The sequence below is a fragment of the Balearica regulorum genome, chromosome 7 (genome assembly GCF_011004875.1).
Source record: "Balearica regulorum gibbericeps isolate bBalReg1 chromosome 7, bBalReg1.pri, whole genome shotgun sequence".
Taxonomy (NCBI): Eukaryota; Metazoa; Chordata; class Aves; order Gruiformes; family Gruidae; genus Balearica; species Balearica regulorum.
In genome coordinates, this window is record NC_046190.1 from 36,592,422 (window position 1) to 36,606,871 (window position 14,450).

Consider the following 14,450-nt stretch of genomic DNA (forward strand, 5'->3'; position numbering starts at 1 on the left):
TGAGGTGGGGTTTTTTTTGCTTTGAAAGACTAAAAGCGGACAAATCCCATCATGCTCCGTGCCACAGTGATGCTCAGCTCCATCACTCATGCTCACCAGCATCCCCATCCCTACACACACACACACACACACACACACACACACACACACACACACACACACACACTCTGTCCGGTCCCCCTCATCCCGGTGCCTTACAGGTGGCCTGAGGAAGACAGGCTCATTGTCATCGATGTCATCAAGTGCGACCTGGAGGGGCTGCATGGTCTCGTAGGCTGGCTGGCCCTGGTCACAGGCCACGATGATCAGCTGGGGAGAGAGGTAAAAGCGCTGTCCTGGGCAAAGCCAGGCGGGCCAGGAGACATCGCTGAGGCAGGGACAGAGGGGACGGCTGGGTGGTGGAGGATTCGGTGGGGGGATTTAACAGGGAATTGGGAGCTGACCCACCAGGATGCAATTCCCCAACGGCACTTGATAACCACCCAGTTCCTGCTAAGGTGTGTCATCTTCACAACTGTGGCAGCTGACCCCATCCCCACCAAGTCACTAGCATCCTGCCAGCCCCGCACCGGACCTGCAGGCTCAAGGACCGTCCCGGCCACCCCACGGGCGTGCTTGCTCCCTGGCTCACGTTGTATACTGCCTGCTTCTCCCGGTCCAGCCGCATGGCTGTCTGGATCAGCCCGCTGACCGAGTCGATGCTGAAATACTCCCAGTCTTTGTTCCCTGCCCCGGTTTTCAGCAGGTTGTAGAGCACCGCTCCGTTGAGGCCCTCGTCTTTGTCCATGGCGTAGACCTCGTAGACGTTGGACCGCAGGGGGATCTCCTGCTTGCACATGCACAGCCCCTCAGTCCCAGCATTGCATACAAGCCTCCTGCCCCCCCCGCCCCTCCAAAACACTTTGTTTCAGGGTCAGCAAGCTCCGGCTGCCCAAAAAACAACTGGGAGCTGGTGACACAGAGCCATAATTCCCTTTGGTGGGGTAGCTGCTCCATGTGCACGCTGGAGACTGTCTGAGCCAAGCCTGGCTTCCCAGAAAGGAGAATCATCTTAAATGTCAGTGTTTCAGCCCTTGTTTATAAGCAGGCTTGGCACACCCGTTTCCTTATTTTGCATGCTGCTGGGGTTTCTGTTCCCCAAAGCTGCGCCAGCATCCCCGCTCTCACGTACGGAGAGGGGCTGTTCTTGACGTCCAGCCCCATGACCCAAACTTTCTTGCTGTGTGTTAAATCAAGGTCTTGTTTTGATCCCCGGTAGAGATGGAGATTGGATTTTTGCCACCGGAAGGCAGGAGCACTCCAGGGCAAGGTCTTGGCATGGCATGACCCCCCCCACTCTCTCTCAAGGGTTTTTACCTCCTTGATGTGCAGGATGGTGCCATTGGGTGGGCGGATGAAGACAGGCCGGTTGTCATTGATGTCGATGACCTCCACGTGGAGCATGGTGGTCCCCCAGAGAGGGGGGTGCCCCTTGTCTGTGGCCACCACGGTCAGGTTGAACCTCTCATAGGACTGCAAGCGGCGCCGGGATGTGACGAGCCCAGAGTCTTTATTGATCTTGAAAGCCTCTGGGGGCAGAAACCCCCCCCACGTCTCTGGCTCAGGACACTTGGCACCGGATAAATTACAATTAGAAACCAGTATACCAGCTGAAGCACACGCCTCACTGGTGGGAAATCTCTGTGATGGGGTGATGGAGCAGAGCCAGCTGCGTGAGGCCAGGGATGCAGATGCTCTCGGGGTGCCATTTCTGAGCATCCCTGCCTGCTGCTGACACCCCGTCACTGGGCAATGACAATGGCCCTGCTCCCAGGCCACCCCGGCTGTGTTTTACTGCTGCCCAGGCCAGCTACACCGGCCAGCACAGGGCAGTGGTCAGAGAAGCCCATGGCTGTCAGGAAAATGAACTTTCTGCCATTTCCCTCTACATTTATGCTGGCTTTTGCTCGGTTCCCATTACTCCTTTCAGGCACTATCACTATCCACCTACAACTTCCTAGCTCTTCTTAGCTTTCCTCTGAAGTGTGAGGTGAGTTTGCTCCAAGACACACTTGTGTACATAGAAAGTCCTGCTGGGGTGGGGGAGACAAGAGGAAAAGCCAAGGCTGGGCTGCAGGATGAAGGCAGGCAGTCATAACATGCCACACCATGAGGAACTCCGAACTGTGGAGCAATACCGAAAGTGTGGAGCTCCACGCTTTTGGTATTGCTTTTGGTATTGCTCCCGGGAGTGCATGCTCCAAATCATCCGCAGGATACGGGGTGTAGGCTTGGTCCCTACATCTCCTCAAATTGCTCCTCATGGTAAGCTTCTTCCATGGCTGGCACCTACCCGCTCCAGGGCCCTCGATGCTGTAAGTCACCACGCCGTTGTCCCCTTCGTCCAGGTCAGTGGCGGTCATAGTGATCACCGATGTCCCCGCTGGCTCATTCTCGTAGACGCTGGTGCTGAACTGGCTCTTGCTGAACTGTGGTCTGAAGTCATTGATGTCCAGGACTGTGATCAGCACCTTCAACAAAGCACAGCGGGCTGGGTGACGTGAGGCTGGAGACGGCTGGGCAGCCCTCGGTGGCTGTACCCCTGCCGTGACCTGCGGCTCTGCTGCAGGAGCGCGGTGCCCTTCCTGCTATTCGTGTAACTCTGCTAGCCCAATTCCTGCCTCCAACAATGGGGGCTGCCGCGGCCGGGGCACCCATTCACGCCGGAGCACTTGCAGACAATAGCATCGCCCTCCCCTGCCCCTCCTGCTCCGTCCCCTCCTGCCGACGCACCGTCCCCACGACACAAAGTCCCCAGCACCGTCCACCCCACAGCCGGTGGGGACATCTGCTCTTCCTTCTGCCTAATTCCTCCCCAGAGCCACCAGCAAGCCTGCTGCGGAGGAAAGCCTGAGGTTTAACACCTTCTTGCCCGGGGACCACCACACGAGGGGTGGTGGGAGGAGGAGAGCCCTACCTGCACAGAGTTCTCTCGCCGGTTACTGGAGACGTCCCCGGGGTTATCCCTGGCCACGGCTGTCAGTGTGTAGTGATCCTTCTTCTCCCGGTCCAGGGCTGACAGGATGTAGATGTCACCCTGCAGCACACAGAGACCTTCATGTGGATCTTGTCTGGCAGAGCTGGTACTCAAGAGGGGGCAGAAGGTGAGATGTGGGAGCAAGACAAAAGGTGGGACCAGCTTAGCCTCCTCTCCCTTTTCCCCCTCTGTTCCAGCCTTGGTTGGGTCCTTACCGTGTTGGGATTTATCCCAAACTTGCCCTCTCCATCCCCCAGGCTGTACTGGATGAGAGCAAAACGTCCAGAATCTGCATCCGTGGCCTTGACCCTCAGGATGATCGTACCCAATGGCACGTCCTCAAAGACAGCTTTCTGCAAGCAAAGGGAGCAGGTAGGACCAGTTGCTGCATCACTTGCTGTTTTAGCGGGCAGAAACCAAGGGTGCAGGGTGGCACCCAGGGGTGGGCACAGCTGGACCCAGAACAAGATGTTCACACAGAGTACACTGGTGGGTTGAGCATCTTCTTCAGATGGTTCAAGCACAGACAGAGGGAAGAGCAGGTGTCCCTGGAGAACCCCCAGCTCTGTGCCCGTCCTTTCTGGGCATGCACTGCCCAGCCCCACACAGACTTGGGTGGGGGAGCCCAGCTCACCTGGTAGGACGGTTGGCTGAAAACGGGATTATTGTCATTGATGTCCACTATCTGGAGGTACACAGGGATCTCAGCGGATCTGCGGGGAGAGCCGTTGTCGGAAGCTCGGATGGTGAAGTTCAGCCACTGCACCTCTTCGTAGTCCACTGTCCTGTTGGCCACAACCTTTCCTAGAAGATGACAGACCCTGAAATGAGAAACCTGATGCAGGCCACCGACCTGCTCCAGACTCCCACTTCCCCAGGCCACCGACCTGCCGATGGGTCTTCGAGGCAGGCGTAGCCTTCCGGGGAGAGGTTCAGCAGTTCGTAGGTAATCTGCCCATTGGCACCTTTGTCCGGGTCCACCGCTGAGATGGAGATGAGCGTGGTGCCCTGCGTGGCTCCCTCCAGGATCCTCTCGGTGAAATAGGTGACCCCGAAGGGGCGGAAGCGGGGCGTGTTGTCATTGACATCCAAGACGTTGACTGTCAGCTTGGCTGTGGTGGAGACCACAGGGGAAGAGAAGAGGAAGAGGACAAGTGAGAAAGAGAAGGGAACGAAGGGTGGAAGAAAGCAGGGTTGTAAAGGTACCAGCATGAAACTCCAGGAAAGCCAACTAAATGGAGCTGGTTCATCAAGAAAAACGGCAATATTCAGCAAAGCTGCTTTGCCCTGAGCAGACTGTGGGACAGTCTCACCTACTTCAGATCTACTCCTGATCTGTGTGTTCCTTCTCACACATGGGCCTGGATTTACCAGGAGCAAGGTGGCAAGAAGTGATGGGATGCTAACGGGTGACTCCCATGGTGCGGTTATGGGCACACGGTCCTCTCCATCCCCAGTGCAGCCCTGGGATGTTTGGGCTGTTCGCTAAGGAAGGGGTCAGAGCAGAACCTGAACCTGCTGGGAGCTGGTCCAGGACTACTGCTGCTGGAAATGTTGCTGGTCAGGATGGAGAGGGAGGTGGGAGAGCTGCTGGCTACCCAGAAGCCGCGCTGGTGCCTGGGAAAGGCTGTGCCAGCCCCCAGCAGCTGCCAGCCCTGGCCCCACGCTGCCTGGCAGCAGCCCACGCTTACCATTGGGCACGCTGACCGAGCGGTCGATGACTTCGCTGGCATTGTCGTGGACGGAGATGGTGACCTCGTAGGTGGCCACCAGTTCCCGGTTGAGGGGGGTTTTGATCTGCACAGCTCCTGGGAACCCCAAAAAGATGGGAGTCACAGGCTGTGCCTGTGCCCCCCCACCGAGGACCCTCGGCACACCGGTCTGCACCCGCCGACTGCTGCACCCTCCGCTGCGCTTGCCCTCCTGCCTCTCCCCAAAGGCTAAACGGGGAAAACACTCGACAGCTATGGGAGGAGACGATTTCTCTCTCCCCCTGCTCTCCACCCCCTGCCTTCCTGCCTGCTCCGCTCTGCCCAGCTGACTGGGTCTCACGCTGCCTCAGCCGGGGCAAGGGTTTGGGTTGTGCAGACGAGAGGGGTTTGGGAGCAACTGCTGCTGCTCCCCTGCATGACCCCATCCTCCTTAGCTCAGCGTCCGGGCATCTTTGAGAGTCTCATCCCGTATCCTTTCCAACAAAGGCACTTTTCTTTCCCGGATCAGCTCTGTGCTTCCAAAATAGATGTGGGGAGCTCCTGGCCCTTCTTCCCTGAGGGCAGAGCCCACTTACCGCAGAGTTGCCCGCCCTGCACCCCCCCAGCGAGGGTGCCTGCGTCCGGTCTGCCAAGGCTGAGCAGCCCCCGGCCCACAATGGAGCCACCTGCGATGGTGATGGGTGAGATGGGGGGAGGTGATGGATGGTGCGGAGACAGAAATGAGCACAGACACAGAGACAAACCTGGTGGGCCGAGAGCCAAAAAGGAAAGAAAAGGGTTAGTTGAGTCAGTTGGATAGGGAAAGAGAAGACAGGGCAGCTGGAAAAGGAAAGTGGGGAGGCAGGAGCGGAACATCATCTCCCCATGCCTTGGACACCTACCTCCAGGCAGAGAAGAAGAAGAAGAAGAAGCAGAAGCGAGGAGAGGGATCTGCACCGCCCACGCCGCCCTTCCCGCTCTCCTACCTGTCCTAAAATCCACCACGAACGCTCCTTGCTGGTCAGGCACCAATGCATCCGTGTCGTCACGGGCCACAATCTCCAGCAGGTAGTACTCCAGGCGGGGGTGGAGGTCCCGGTCAATGGCAGTCACCTCAGCCACCACGGTGCCAGGAGCGGCAGACTCGGGGATGCTGACCGTCTGGATGGGGTTGATGAACTCGGGACGGCAGTCATTGACATCATCGATGAAGAGGCTGACGGTGGCGGTGCCGGAGAGCGCCGGCGTGCCCTGGTCCACGGCCACCACCGTCAGCCGGTAGGCATCTCGGTCCTCCCGGTCGATGCTGATGTTGGCCACACGGATCACCCCCGTGGCGGCGTCGATCAGGAACCTGTCCTGGCCACCGCCCTCGATCCGGTAATCCAGCTGCTGGTTGAGGCCGCTGTCAGCATCCGTGGCTGTCACCTGGAGGACGGAGAAGCCTGGAAAGGGGGACACAGCCCTCTCAAGCGAGAGTTGAAGGGCAGCGGCAACAAGAACCTGGTCCCAAGGCAAGTACCGTCAAGCAATGTGGGCAGCCCAAACTCCCAAATTTTCCTTTCAACTCCACCCTGGCCAGCACTGACACCGGGAGCTGGATCTTCACAGTCCCAGGGGGACACCCAGGTCTCCCCATTGCCCACCCTCACATCCAGTCCTGACCCGCTCCTGACCTGGGGGGCTGTTCTCCCGCAGCCACACCGTGATGGATGCTGGCTGGAAGACAGGGCGGTTGTCATTGTCATCCAGGATGGTCACCACCAGGCTGGTGGTGCTGTTCAGCCCCCCCACATCATGAGCCACCAGCGTGTACTCCAGGCGAGGGTCTGGCAAAGCCTCTCTGTCTATCATGGTGCCGGGCTTCACCAAAACGACGCCTGGAGAAGGGGAAAAGCCTGGTGACAGACCCCCACAGCTGCCTGGTGGCCCTAAGCTGGGGACGGGAACCTGCTGAGCCGCCTCACCTGTCCTGTTGTCAATAACAAAGAGGTCCAGGGATGCCTGTAGGAGCTGGTAGGTCACCACGGCGTTGCTGCCCTGATCAGCGTCCAGAGCTAGGATGGGTCCATTGAGCACTGTGACTGGAGTCCCTAGATGGGATGACAAGGATTAGGGAGGATCGTAGCCCCCCGCAGAGCCCCCCCACCCCCAACCCGGTGACGCATGAGGGACGGCAATGAATGGATGGAGAAGGTGACAGAGCAGGGCCTCGCAGGGCACGAGGCGGCGGTGGGGGGCGGCTGCTGCAGCCTTGCAGACCGACTCGCGAGGCCCAGGCAAGGTGGTGGGACATCCGGCTAAAAACAAACAGACAGACACATCCGTCAGATGGGTGGCACCAGCACTCTGCAGCTGAGGGTACCACCTGGAGGCACCCAAACCCTTCACCTGGGATGTCCCTCGATGGTGGGATGGGGAAGTACCTGAGGTCTTGGAGTAGAGAGCAATTTAAATGGCAAGGCGGCAAAAAATAAAATTAAAATTCTAGCTCTTTGGCTGGGAAATGTCTACCTGGACAGGCTAGACTGTTTTATCTCTAATCCCTGGAGCAAGGTGGCTCCAGGTGCTGGTGATGCATCCCATCCCCTGCAGGGACACTGGGCAAGTTGGCTTCAAGGCTGCCCCCAGGGTTTGGCTCAGCCCATGGGCACGTCTTGCTGTCTGCAGCTGAACAATTCCCAGATGGGACTGACTTCTTGGAAGGTTGTGCCTGACCTGTGCCAGGAAGGGTTTCCACCAGCAGCGTGGACCGAAGCCATGGTGTCCTCAAGGCTGACCTCCCCAGGTGGTCGGCAGGAGCCCCTCATACTCAGCATCCCTGTCCCACTGACCTGCAGCCTTTCCCTGCCCAGCATCGTGTCTCCTCCATAACGGCCGGGTGACACCTCCCCTTGCCCGGCCCCAAAGGGAGGCTCCAGGAGCCACATAAGGGAGCAAAGAGAGACCTACCCGGGGGCAAGTTCTCCATCACCTCAGCCTGGTAGGAGCTCTGGGTGAAGAGGGGGCGGTTGTCATTCTCATCCGCTATGGAAATGACTAGCAGGTCAAAATCCTACAGGAAAATGGGGACAAGAGGGCGATGACTGCAACGTCCTTTCCTTGAGCTCACCTTCCACCTCTCCCACCTCCAGCTTGGTGCTGGTCAAAGCTGGCGCTCTGTGCAACCATGGTGCTGTGCTCCCTGGACCACCCTGGAGGGTCTGCAGGGACCCTCACCCACAGCTGGGTATCCCTTCCCAGCCCGCACCCTGAAGGGTGATGTGTGGGACATCTTGGCAGGGCCAAAGGATGCTCCGGTGTCCTTGTTGTTGTCCTGTTCTCCAGCTCAAATTTGTCCCACCTTCCTTGACATCTACTGCTGTTGCATGGAGTCAACATGAGATGCTGGACTTGCCCTAAATACTATTGGTACTGTTCTCTGGTGGGTAAGGGGTTGCAGCCCCCTCCTTGTGGCCCCCAGATGCTTTTGGGGGATGCGGCTGCGACTAGAAATGCTGTGGGTAAATGCACCGCCTGTTTCTGGCTGTGGCAGGTACCCCTTCTCCCACCCACCCTGCCGCCTGCGCCACTGGAGGCCCCGGCAGTGTCTGTAATTACCCGCCTGGCATTGCGTATGTTCTCGGGGTTGTCCTTCACCGTGATGGTCAGCCTGTACTCTGCCACCCGCTCCCTGTCCAGCGGGCGGTTTACGTAGACGATGCCACTCTACCGAGAAAAAAGGGAGAAAATAGGTACAAAGGATGTGAGGCACGCTTCCCCTGGGGCATCTCCTGCCAGGGCAGTGTGAGGGAGGGCAGCATGTCAGATGGCACCCAGGGGTGCCCGGGGAAGGCAGGGCTCCTGGGCCAGCGGGTGCCCACCCTCCGCATCCCAGCATCCCACCCTCCCGGTGCGGGGAGGCCGCGATCCCCAGGGCCGTACGGTGCTGTTGATGTAGAAGGCATTCTCCGTGTTGCCCGATGTTATGTCAAAGGTCAGGAGGGCATTTGGCCCCTTGTCCGCGTCCCGAGCGAGGACACGGGTGACGAAGCTGGAGATGGGGGCGTTCTCACTGAGGGTGAGGTTCATCGGGAGGTTGAGGAGCACGGGGTCATTGTCATTGATGTCCAGCACACGGACACCCACCAGGATCTGCCAGGGAGAGAAGCAGTGCGGGCATGTGGCACCTATTTCCATCCCTCCCATCCTTTTTTTGGCATCCCTGGGCAAGAGGTGGGCTTCCCCACTCAGCCCACTATGGTCTGGGGGAGGAAAGCCCCAGGGACACGGGGAAGGAGGAGAAAGGGAGGAGACCCTGAGGAAGAAGCTGGGGATGGGGTATGGCACCCCACAGCCCGCCACGCCACCCCAGGGGACTCACTGTGGAGCTGAGGGGGGGCACCCCCCGGTCCCGGGCAGCGATGGTGAGGTTGTAGAAGGGGATGTTCTCGCGGTCCAGCTCAGCATCCTTCCGCACCCGCAGCTCCCCTTCCACCGGGGAGATCACAAACTCCCCTGCCAGAGACAGCGGGGCCCTGGCTCGTACCGTGTCACTGCTAATGGCCTGGGTCCCCAGGGGGATGGCTTGTTTTGGACCAGGGGACAGGCACCATGGCGAGTTTGGGGATGACAGCCCCCACGCCCCATTGGTGCAGACACAGGAAGGCTATGGTGTCTGGTGTCTCTCCTGGATGCACCCCCAGGTACCAGCAGGAGCAGGGCATGGGTTGAATGGCCAAATAAGAGGTGCCCGCGCCCCTTGGCTGGGCCTTTCTGAACACGCCGACAGCCCCCCCAAGCACCTGCCTGTGCCCCATGATGGCCAGAGCGGGGTGGGCTACGTGGCACGGACCCCCCCCAGCTCTGAGCCGAGGGGCTGCATCCTGCTTGTTCTGGAAAAGCTTTGCAGCAGGCTCAGCCTGGAAACGGGACTGGGCTCTGCCTTCCAGATACGCTGGGCTAAAGTCACCACCCATTCACAGAGGGACAGCCGTACGTCCCCGCGGCTGGGGACGCCCATGGCTCCTCTGCCACCTGCTCTGGGGTGCTGGTGGGGCTGGAGCTATGGCTGCACCACGGGGTGCAGAGCAACTTGGTCCCCAAGCGCCCTGCAAACCCCATGGGGGTGAGGGGTTGGGGCCATGCGCTTGCAGGTTTCTCTTTCTGCGGTCCGTTTTTTTGCCTTTTTTATTTTTTTGCTTTTATAGTTCAGCAGATTCCCTCCCGCTCTCTCACACAAGCCCCGGCCACCCCTTTCGCCAGCCACGAACAAGTTAAGTTTCCTGTTGCTCAAAACAGGATTTCCTGGTGTCGAAAGGCTCAGTTCGCAGAAGCGCCTGGCTGGGAGGATGGCTTTTCTGAAACGCTTCCGCCTGTGCTCCCGCCGGCTCCTGCAAGCCGGGGTTCCTCCACGGAGCAGCCAGAAGGAGAGGTGATGCCCCCACATCCCCGCTCACCGAGGGGGTCCCCGGCGATGATGCTGTACTCCACTTGCCCGCTGGGTCCTGAGTCGCCGTCATGGGCCAGGAAGGTCCAGACGCGCGGGCCGGGCTGCCCTTCCGTGACGTCGAAGGGACCCTCGTAGGGTCGAGGGAAGGTGGGACAGTTGTCATTGATGTCGTTGAGGTTCACCAGCACCTGCGGTCAGGGTGAGAGGGTGGAGGGCAGTGAGAAAAGAGGGATGGAAGGGAAGACCGGTCTGCTGGCTGTGAGCATGGGAAGCCACGGACAGGCGACATCGCAAAATACCTCCCGTATTTCTGGCTTTGTTCGTGAAACATCCAGCTCACAGTTCAGAGACTCAAACTCAGTTATTCCTGATCGCACCCATCCTGCAGCGACACTACGGAACTCCAGCCACACAGAGGCGGGGCCCTTTTCAACCTGCGCGCCACGCACCATGACGGAGAAGTCAATGCAAAAGCCAAGTGTTTTCCACATTCACATCCTGAAACCCAAGCCAGGTAGATAAAAATCACAGACGTGGATGTGACCATCAGAGCCACGAGTTCGGAGAGGCCCGATCTCCGCAACACGCTTGCTCACCAAGGGCTTCGTTCCTAATGCTGAGTAAACGTTGAAAAATTTGCAGCTTGCGTCCTTATTCCAACACAAACCACCACCAACGCTGCTGGCATGTTAGCATCCCTTCCTACGACACACTTAGCTGGCTAGAACTCAATCCTGCAGGTCTCAAAAGTGGAAAGCATCAACAGTTTTAGGACAGAGTAGACCATGGGGCTGCTGGCGAAGCTGGGGATCCAATGCACTCAAGTCTTGCTTTTTAACTGAGGAGTCACACTACGGAGAAGATACTTACATAGCTCTATACTCTACAATATCGAAAAGAGGGTTATCCCTTTGCTTCGGGGAACTTGCAGAGAGGAGAAGCCGTGCTGGAGGAGGAGAGTCTCCAGTGGCTAATAAGAGGTTAAGTTTTGGTGGTACAGGTAGTTATGAGAAAATGAGGAGCTTTCCGACCTCCTGGGTTAAAAAGGACAGTAAAATCCATCAGATGGGCATTTGTTACTGGCTAAATCTAATCTTTACAGAAGAGTCTGTTGGAGTTTCTGCTCTGTTTCCTAGCAGTGGAGAAAACAAACACTGGCACGCCTTATCAGGGTGATGGATTTCCCATCACTTGGGATCTTAAATAATCACTGATCTTCCTCCTCAAAGCTATGTTTTCATGCAGTGCTGGCACCAACTCCCTGGTCCGCGTAGGGAGGGTGCTTCCTATCCCTTCTAGCTTCAGTACTTGCTGCCGAAGGGGTTTCCAAGTTCATGTCCCTGCTTGGGCTAAGAGCAGGGAAAGCTCTGCCTTCGCCCACAGCATGCCGGCAGCCGCTGCCTTCCCTGACGGCAGTTAAACCCCAAGTCTCAAAAGGTTTCCGCTGCAGTTTTCCTGGGCCAGGAAGGCATCTCCAGCGGTATCAGATGCATACATCTGAAGGCTTCCCACCTGCCCAAGTGTGGAGCACAGAGCTGCCAGGCTTGCGGGGACAGATTTTATCCACGGAAATTTCCCACACTGGTATCTTCCCTTCAGTTTCTCTTTTTTTCTTTGCACACAAGAACTTATCTCCTTCTGGGGGACTACAAAACGCTTGGCTCAATCTGGATGAGGCACAATGGTCCACAATCTGGATGAGGCACAATGGTCCACAATAGGGAGCCAAGACAGAAGATCTAACTGATCCCTTCCACCTGCAGACCCCAAAATCATTCTGGGCACGGACAGTGTCTGCTGTACAACCCATCAAATTTTGGTTTCAGTTACAAAAGTAATCAGTATATTCAATTCCTGCAAAATGCTTGCTTTGGAGCTGCTAGCCTGCCCTCCCCACACTTTGAGCAGTGCACTAAGTTCAGGTCACTGTGGTCCGGGAGAAATGGAAGAGCTATGGAGAGAAGCAACAAAACTGATGAGAGGCTTTAAATAACCTCCATACAAGGAATAAAAAAGGAATTTTAAAAGCAGATAAATAATGTGAGAAGATAAAGATGAAGCAGAAATGAATGCTTTGCTATCTACCGTCCCTTCGGGCAAGAAGAACCAGGGAGACCTCTAAAAGCAATATAATGCAACTTAAAAGCAACGCAGGGAATTTTTTCTGTTTGTGTCTTTGCAGGACCAAGTAATTGGGGTAATTAACCCGTGAGCATCCCTTGCCCACATCCCTGTTTTGCAATTCCCATGAGGGAGGGGGTTGACAGCAACTGGGCAAACTGGCCGCAGCTGGAAAAAGCGACTGGTGACCACTGGGAAGGAGATGTGAAACTGCTCATGTGAGGGGGAACTCCTCGACCCCGAAGAGGCCGCGGTGTCGCAACCCCACTGGCAGCTCCCTACCGTGGCAGTCGATGTCAGCCGGCGCGAGACGATGGGGCACTGGTCGGTGGCGGTGACAATCAAGGTGTAGCGCCCGTGGCTGATCTCGTAGTCCAGCTCCTTCACCGTGCGGATCTGTCCCTGCAAGGTGAGGGCAGAGCGGCCGGGAATGAAGGGACTGGGACAGGGACACGTCCGGGATGGGGCCGGCATCCTTACTGACCGTGGTGTTGTCGATGTGGAAGGTACCCAAGATGTTGCCTTCGGTGATGGCGTACGCAACGGTGCCGTTGGGTCCCTCATCCTGGTCCAGGGCCTGCACAGTGACGAGGGTGGCGTTGAGTGTGGCGGGACCTTCGTCGAGGGTCACCTCGTACAGCTGCTGCCGGAAAGTGGGAGCGTTGTCATTCTCATCCAGGACGGTGACGTACACTGTGGTGGTGGCCTGTGGGACATGGGGACATCGTGTTAAGCACCGTAGAGGGATCGGCTCTGCAATGCCTGGAGCTGGCTCGGGAAGGCTGGACCTGTCAAGGTGAATGACCAACATGGACTCAACCCTGCCAAGAAACACAAACGGGATGCAGAGCTAAAAGTGGCTGCAGACACATCTCCAGGTAACGGTTGGGCACAGACTAAACGTATAGAGATTAAATCACACCCTTGTTCCCAAGCAAAGCACGTCTCTGTGGGATCCCTCTCCTTTTCACCCAGTTTTTACCATTGCTGGTAACACTGGGGAGCAGCCTACGGCAGAGGGAAAGCCAGAGGTTGAACCCCATCGTGCCTCACTGCCTTTGGAGGAGGCATGTGTGAGTCCTCACCTTGACATTGGGGACACCTTGGTTGTTATTACCAAGGGTGGCAATGTGGTAGAATGGAAAATACCTGGACATGATGCTCCCACAGCTCAAGGGAGGAACAAAAATGAGCATCTCGGACAACCAGACTGACCTCCCACGGGTCCCATCATCTACCTGCTGACCATGATTTCACCGACGGTCATGCTCAGCCTGTCCTGACCCTCTTCCAGCTGTATCTGGCCCTGCACAGGCACTTGGATGTCCTTACTGAAGGTTGTCTTCTGGCCGTGTCACCATGGGGGCACACCTGGTGATGAGGAGGTGACAAGAGCACGCCACCCTGCTTAAGGGCTCAGCTCAGAGATGGGGGTCTCGGGACAATAAACCATTTCTTGGAGTCTCTGGATTTTGTGCCTACACCTTCCCCTAGGAACAAATTTCTTTCAGCCAGACAAGGGTTACATTTTTGACGAGAGCATCACAGATGTGTTTGCTGTAAAAAAACCACAAAGCCACACAGTAATTGGCTATTTTTCTATTTCACTTCATGCTCCAAATTCAGAGCAGGTTAGCACCAAAGTTTCCTGTGGTTTGTAAACCTCCACGTGTCTTCAGGCTCTACTTTCCAGGGACCATCGTTCCTAAACAAGGTGGCCCTCAGCTGCAGCCAGAGATTTTGTTGATGCCTTTTGAATTCAAAGCGAAGTTCCAGGAGGAGTTACATGAGTCAGCCCTCGGTCCTGCTTTGCTATTTGATGGCAAAGCCGCCCCCCGCTGTGCTTTGCTCCCCTTTTTTTTGGGGGGAAAGCTCCGTTCCCTTCCCTGAGCTGGCACCGCTTTGGGTTACCCTTCCCTGTACCTGCCTCCTGGTCACCCCGGGAGGGTTTCTGCCCGCTTAATCCTTACGAACATGGGAAAAACAAGTATTACAAGCAAAGCGCACTTTAATCAAGCAAGCTGGAGACTGGCCCCATGGTGGGATCAGCTCCCACCATGGGGACCAGCACCTTGTGGCTGAGCACCCACAGCTCCCCCGGCACGGCGAGCATCCTCCTCAGCTCCCATGCACCCCGAAAACTCACGCAGGGGGACCGGCTTGCCCTAAGCTACCCCCTGCAATGCCGTAA

The 14,450-nt window shown here is 57.2% G+C and overlaps 1 protein-coding gene across 2 annotated transcripts in view; it reads right to left on the reverse strand.

Moving 5' to 3' along the window:
- Positions 1–14,450, reverse strand: part of CDH23 (cadherin related 23) — a 207,754-nt gene that overhangs the window by 5,959 nt on the left and 187,345 nt on the right. The window contains exons 38-56 of one of the 2 annotated variants that reach the window (XM_075758935.1): positions 12,744–12,965; positions 12,542–12,661; positions 10,146–10,326; positions 9,071–9,204; positions 8,632–8,841; positions 8,308–8,415; positions 7,660–7,762; positions 6,675–6,800; positions 6,384–6,587; positions 5,694–6,152; positions 4,708–4,824; positions 3,904–4,128; positions 3,651–3,820; positions 3,232–3,369; positions 2,957–3,076; positions 2,333–2,510; positions 1,357–1,568; positions 632–826; positions 199–309 (exon numbers count right to left, since the gene is read on the reverse strand). In XM_075758935.1, the coding sequence (XP_075615050.1) occupies positions 199–309; positions 632–826; positions 1,357–1,568; positions 2,333–2,510; positions 2,957–3,076; positions 3,232–3,369; positions 3,651–3,820; positions 3,904–4,128; positions 4,708–4,824; positions 5,694–6,152; positions 6,384–6,587; positions 6,675–6,800; positions 7,660–7,762; positions 8,308–8,415; positions 8,632–8,841; positions 9,071–9,204; positions 10,146–10,326; positions 12,542–12,661; positions 12,744–12,965 (3,333 nt within the window). Of the gene's footprint in view, positions 1–198; positions 310–631; positions 827–1,356; positions 1,569–2,332; positions 2,511–2,956; positions 3,077–3,231; positions 3,370–3,650; positions 3,821–3,903; positions 4,129–4,707; positions 4,825–5,693; positions 6,153–6,383; positions 6,588–6,674; positions 6,801–7,659; positions 7,763–8,307; positions 8,416–8,631; positions 8,842–9,070; positions 9,205–10,145; positions 10,327–12,541; positions 12,662–12,743; positions 12,966–14,450 lie in introns of those variants that run through there. The other variant, XM_075758934.1, reaches the window with a different exon arrangement.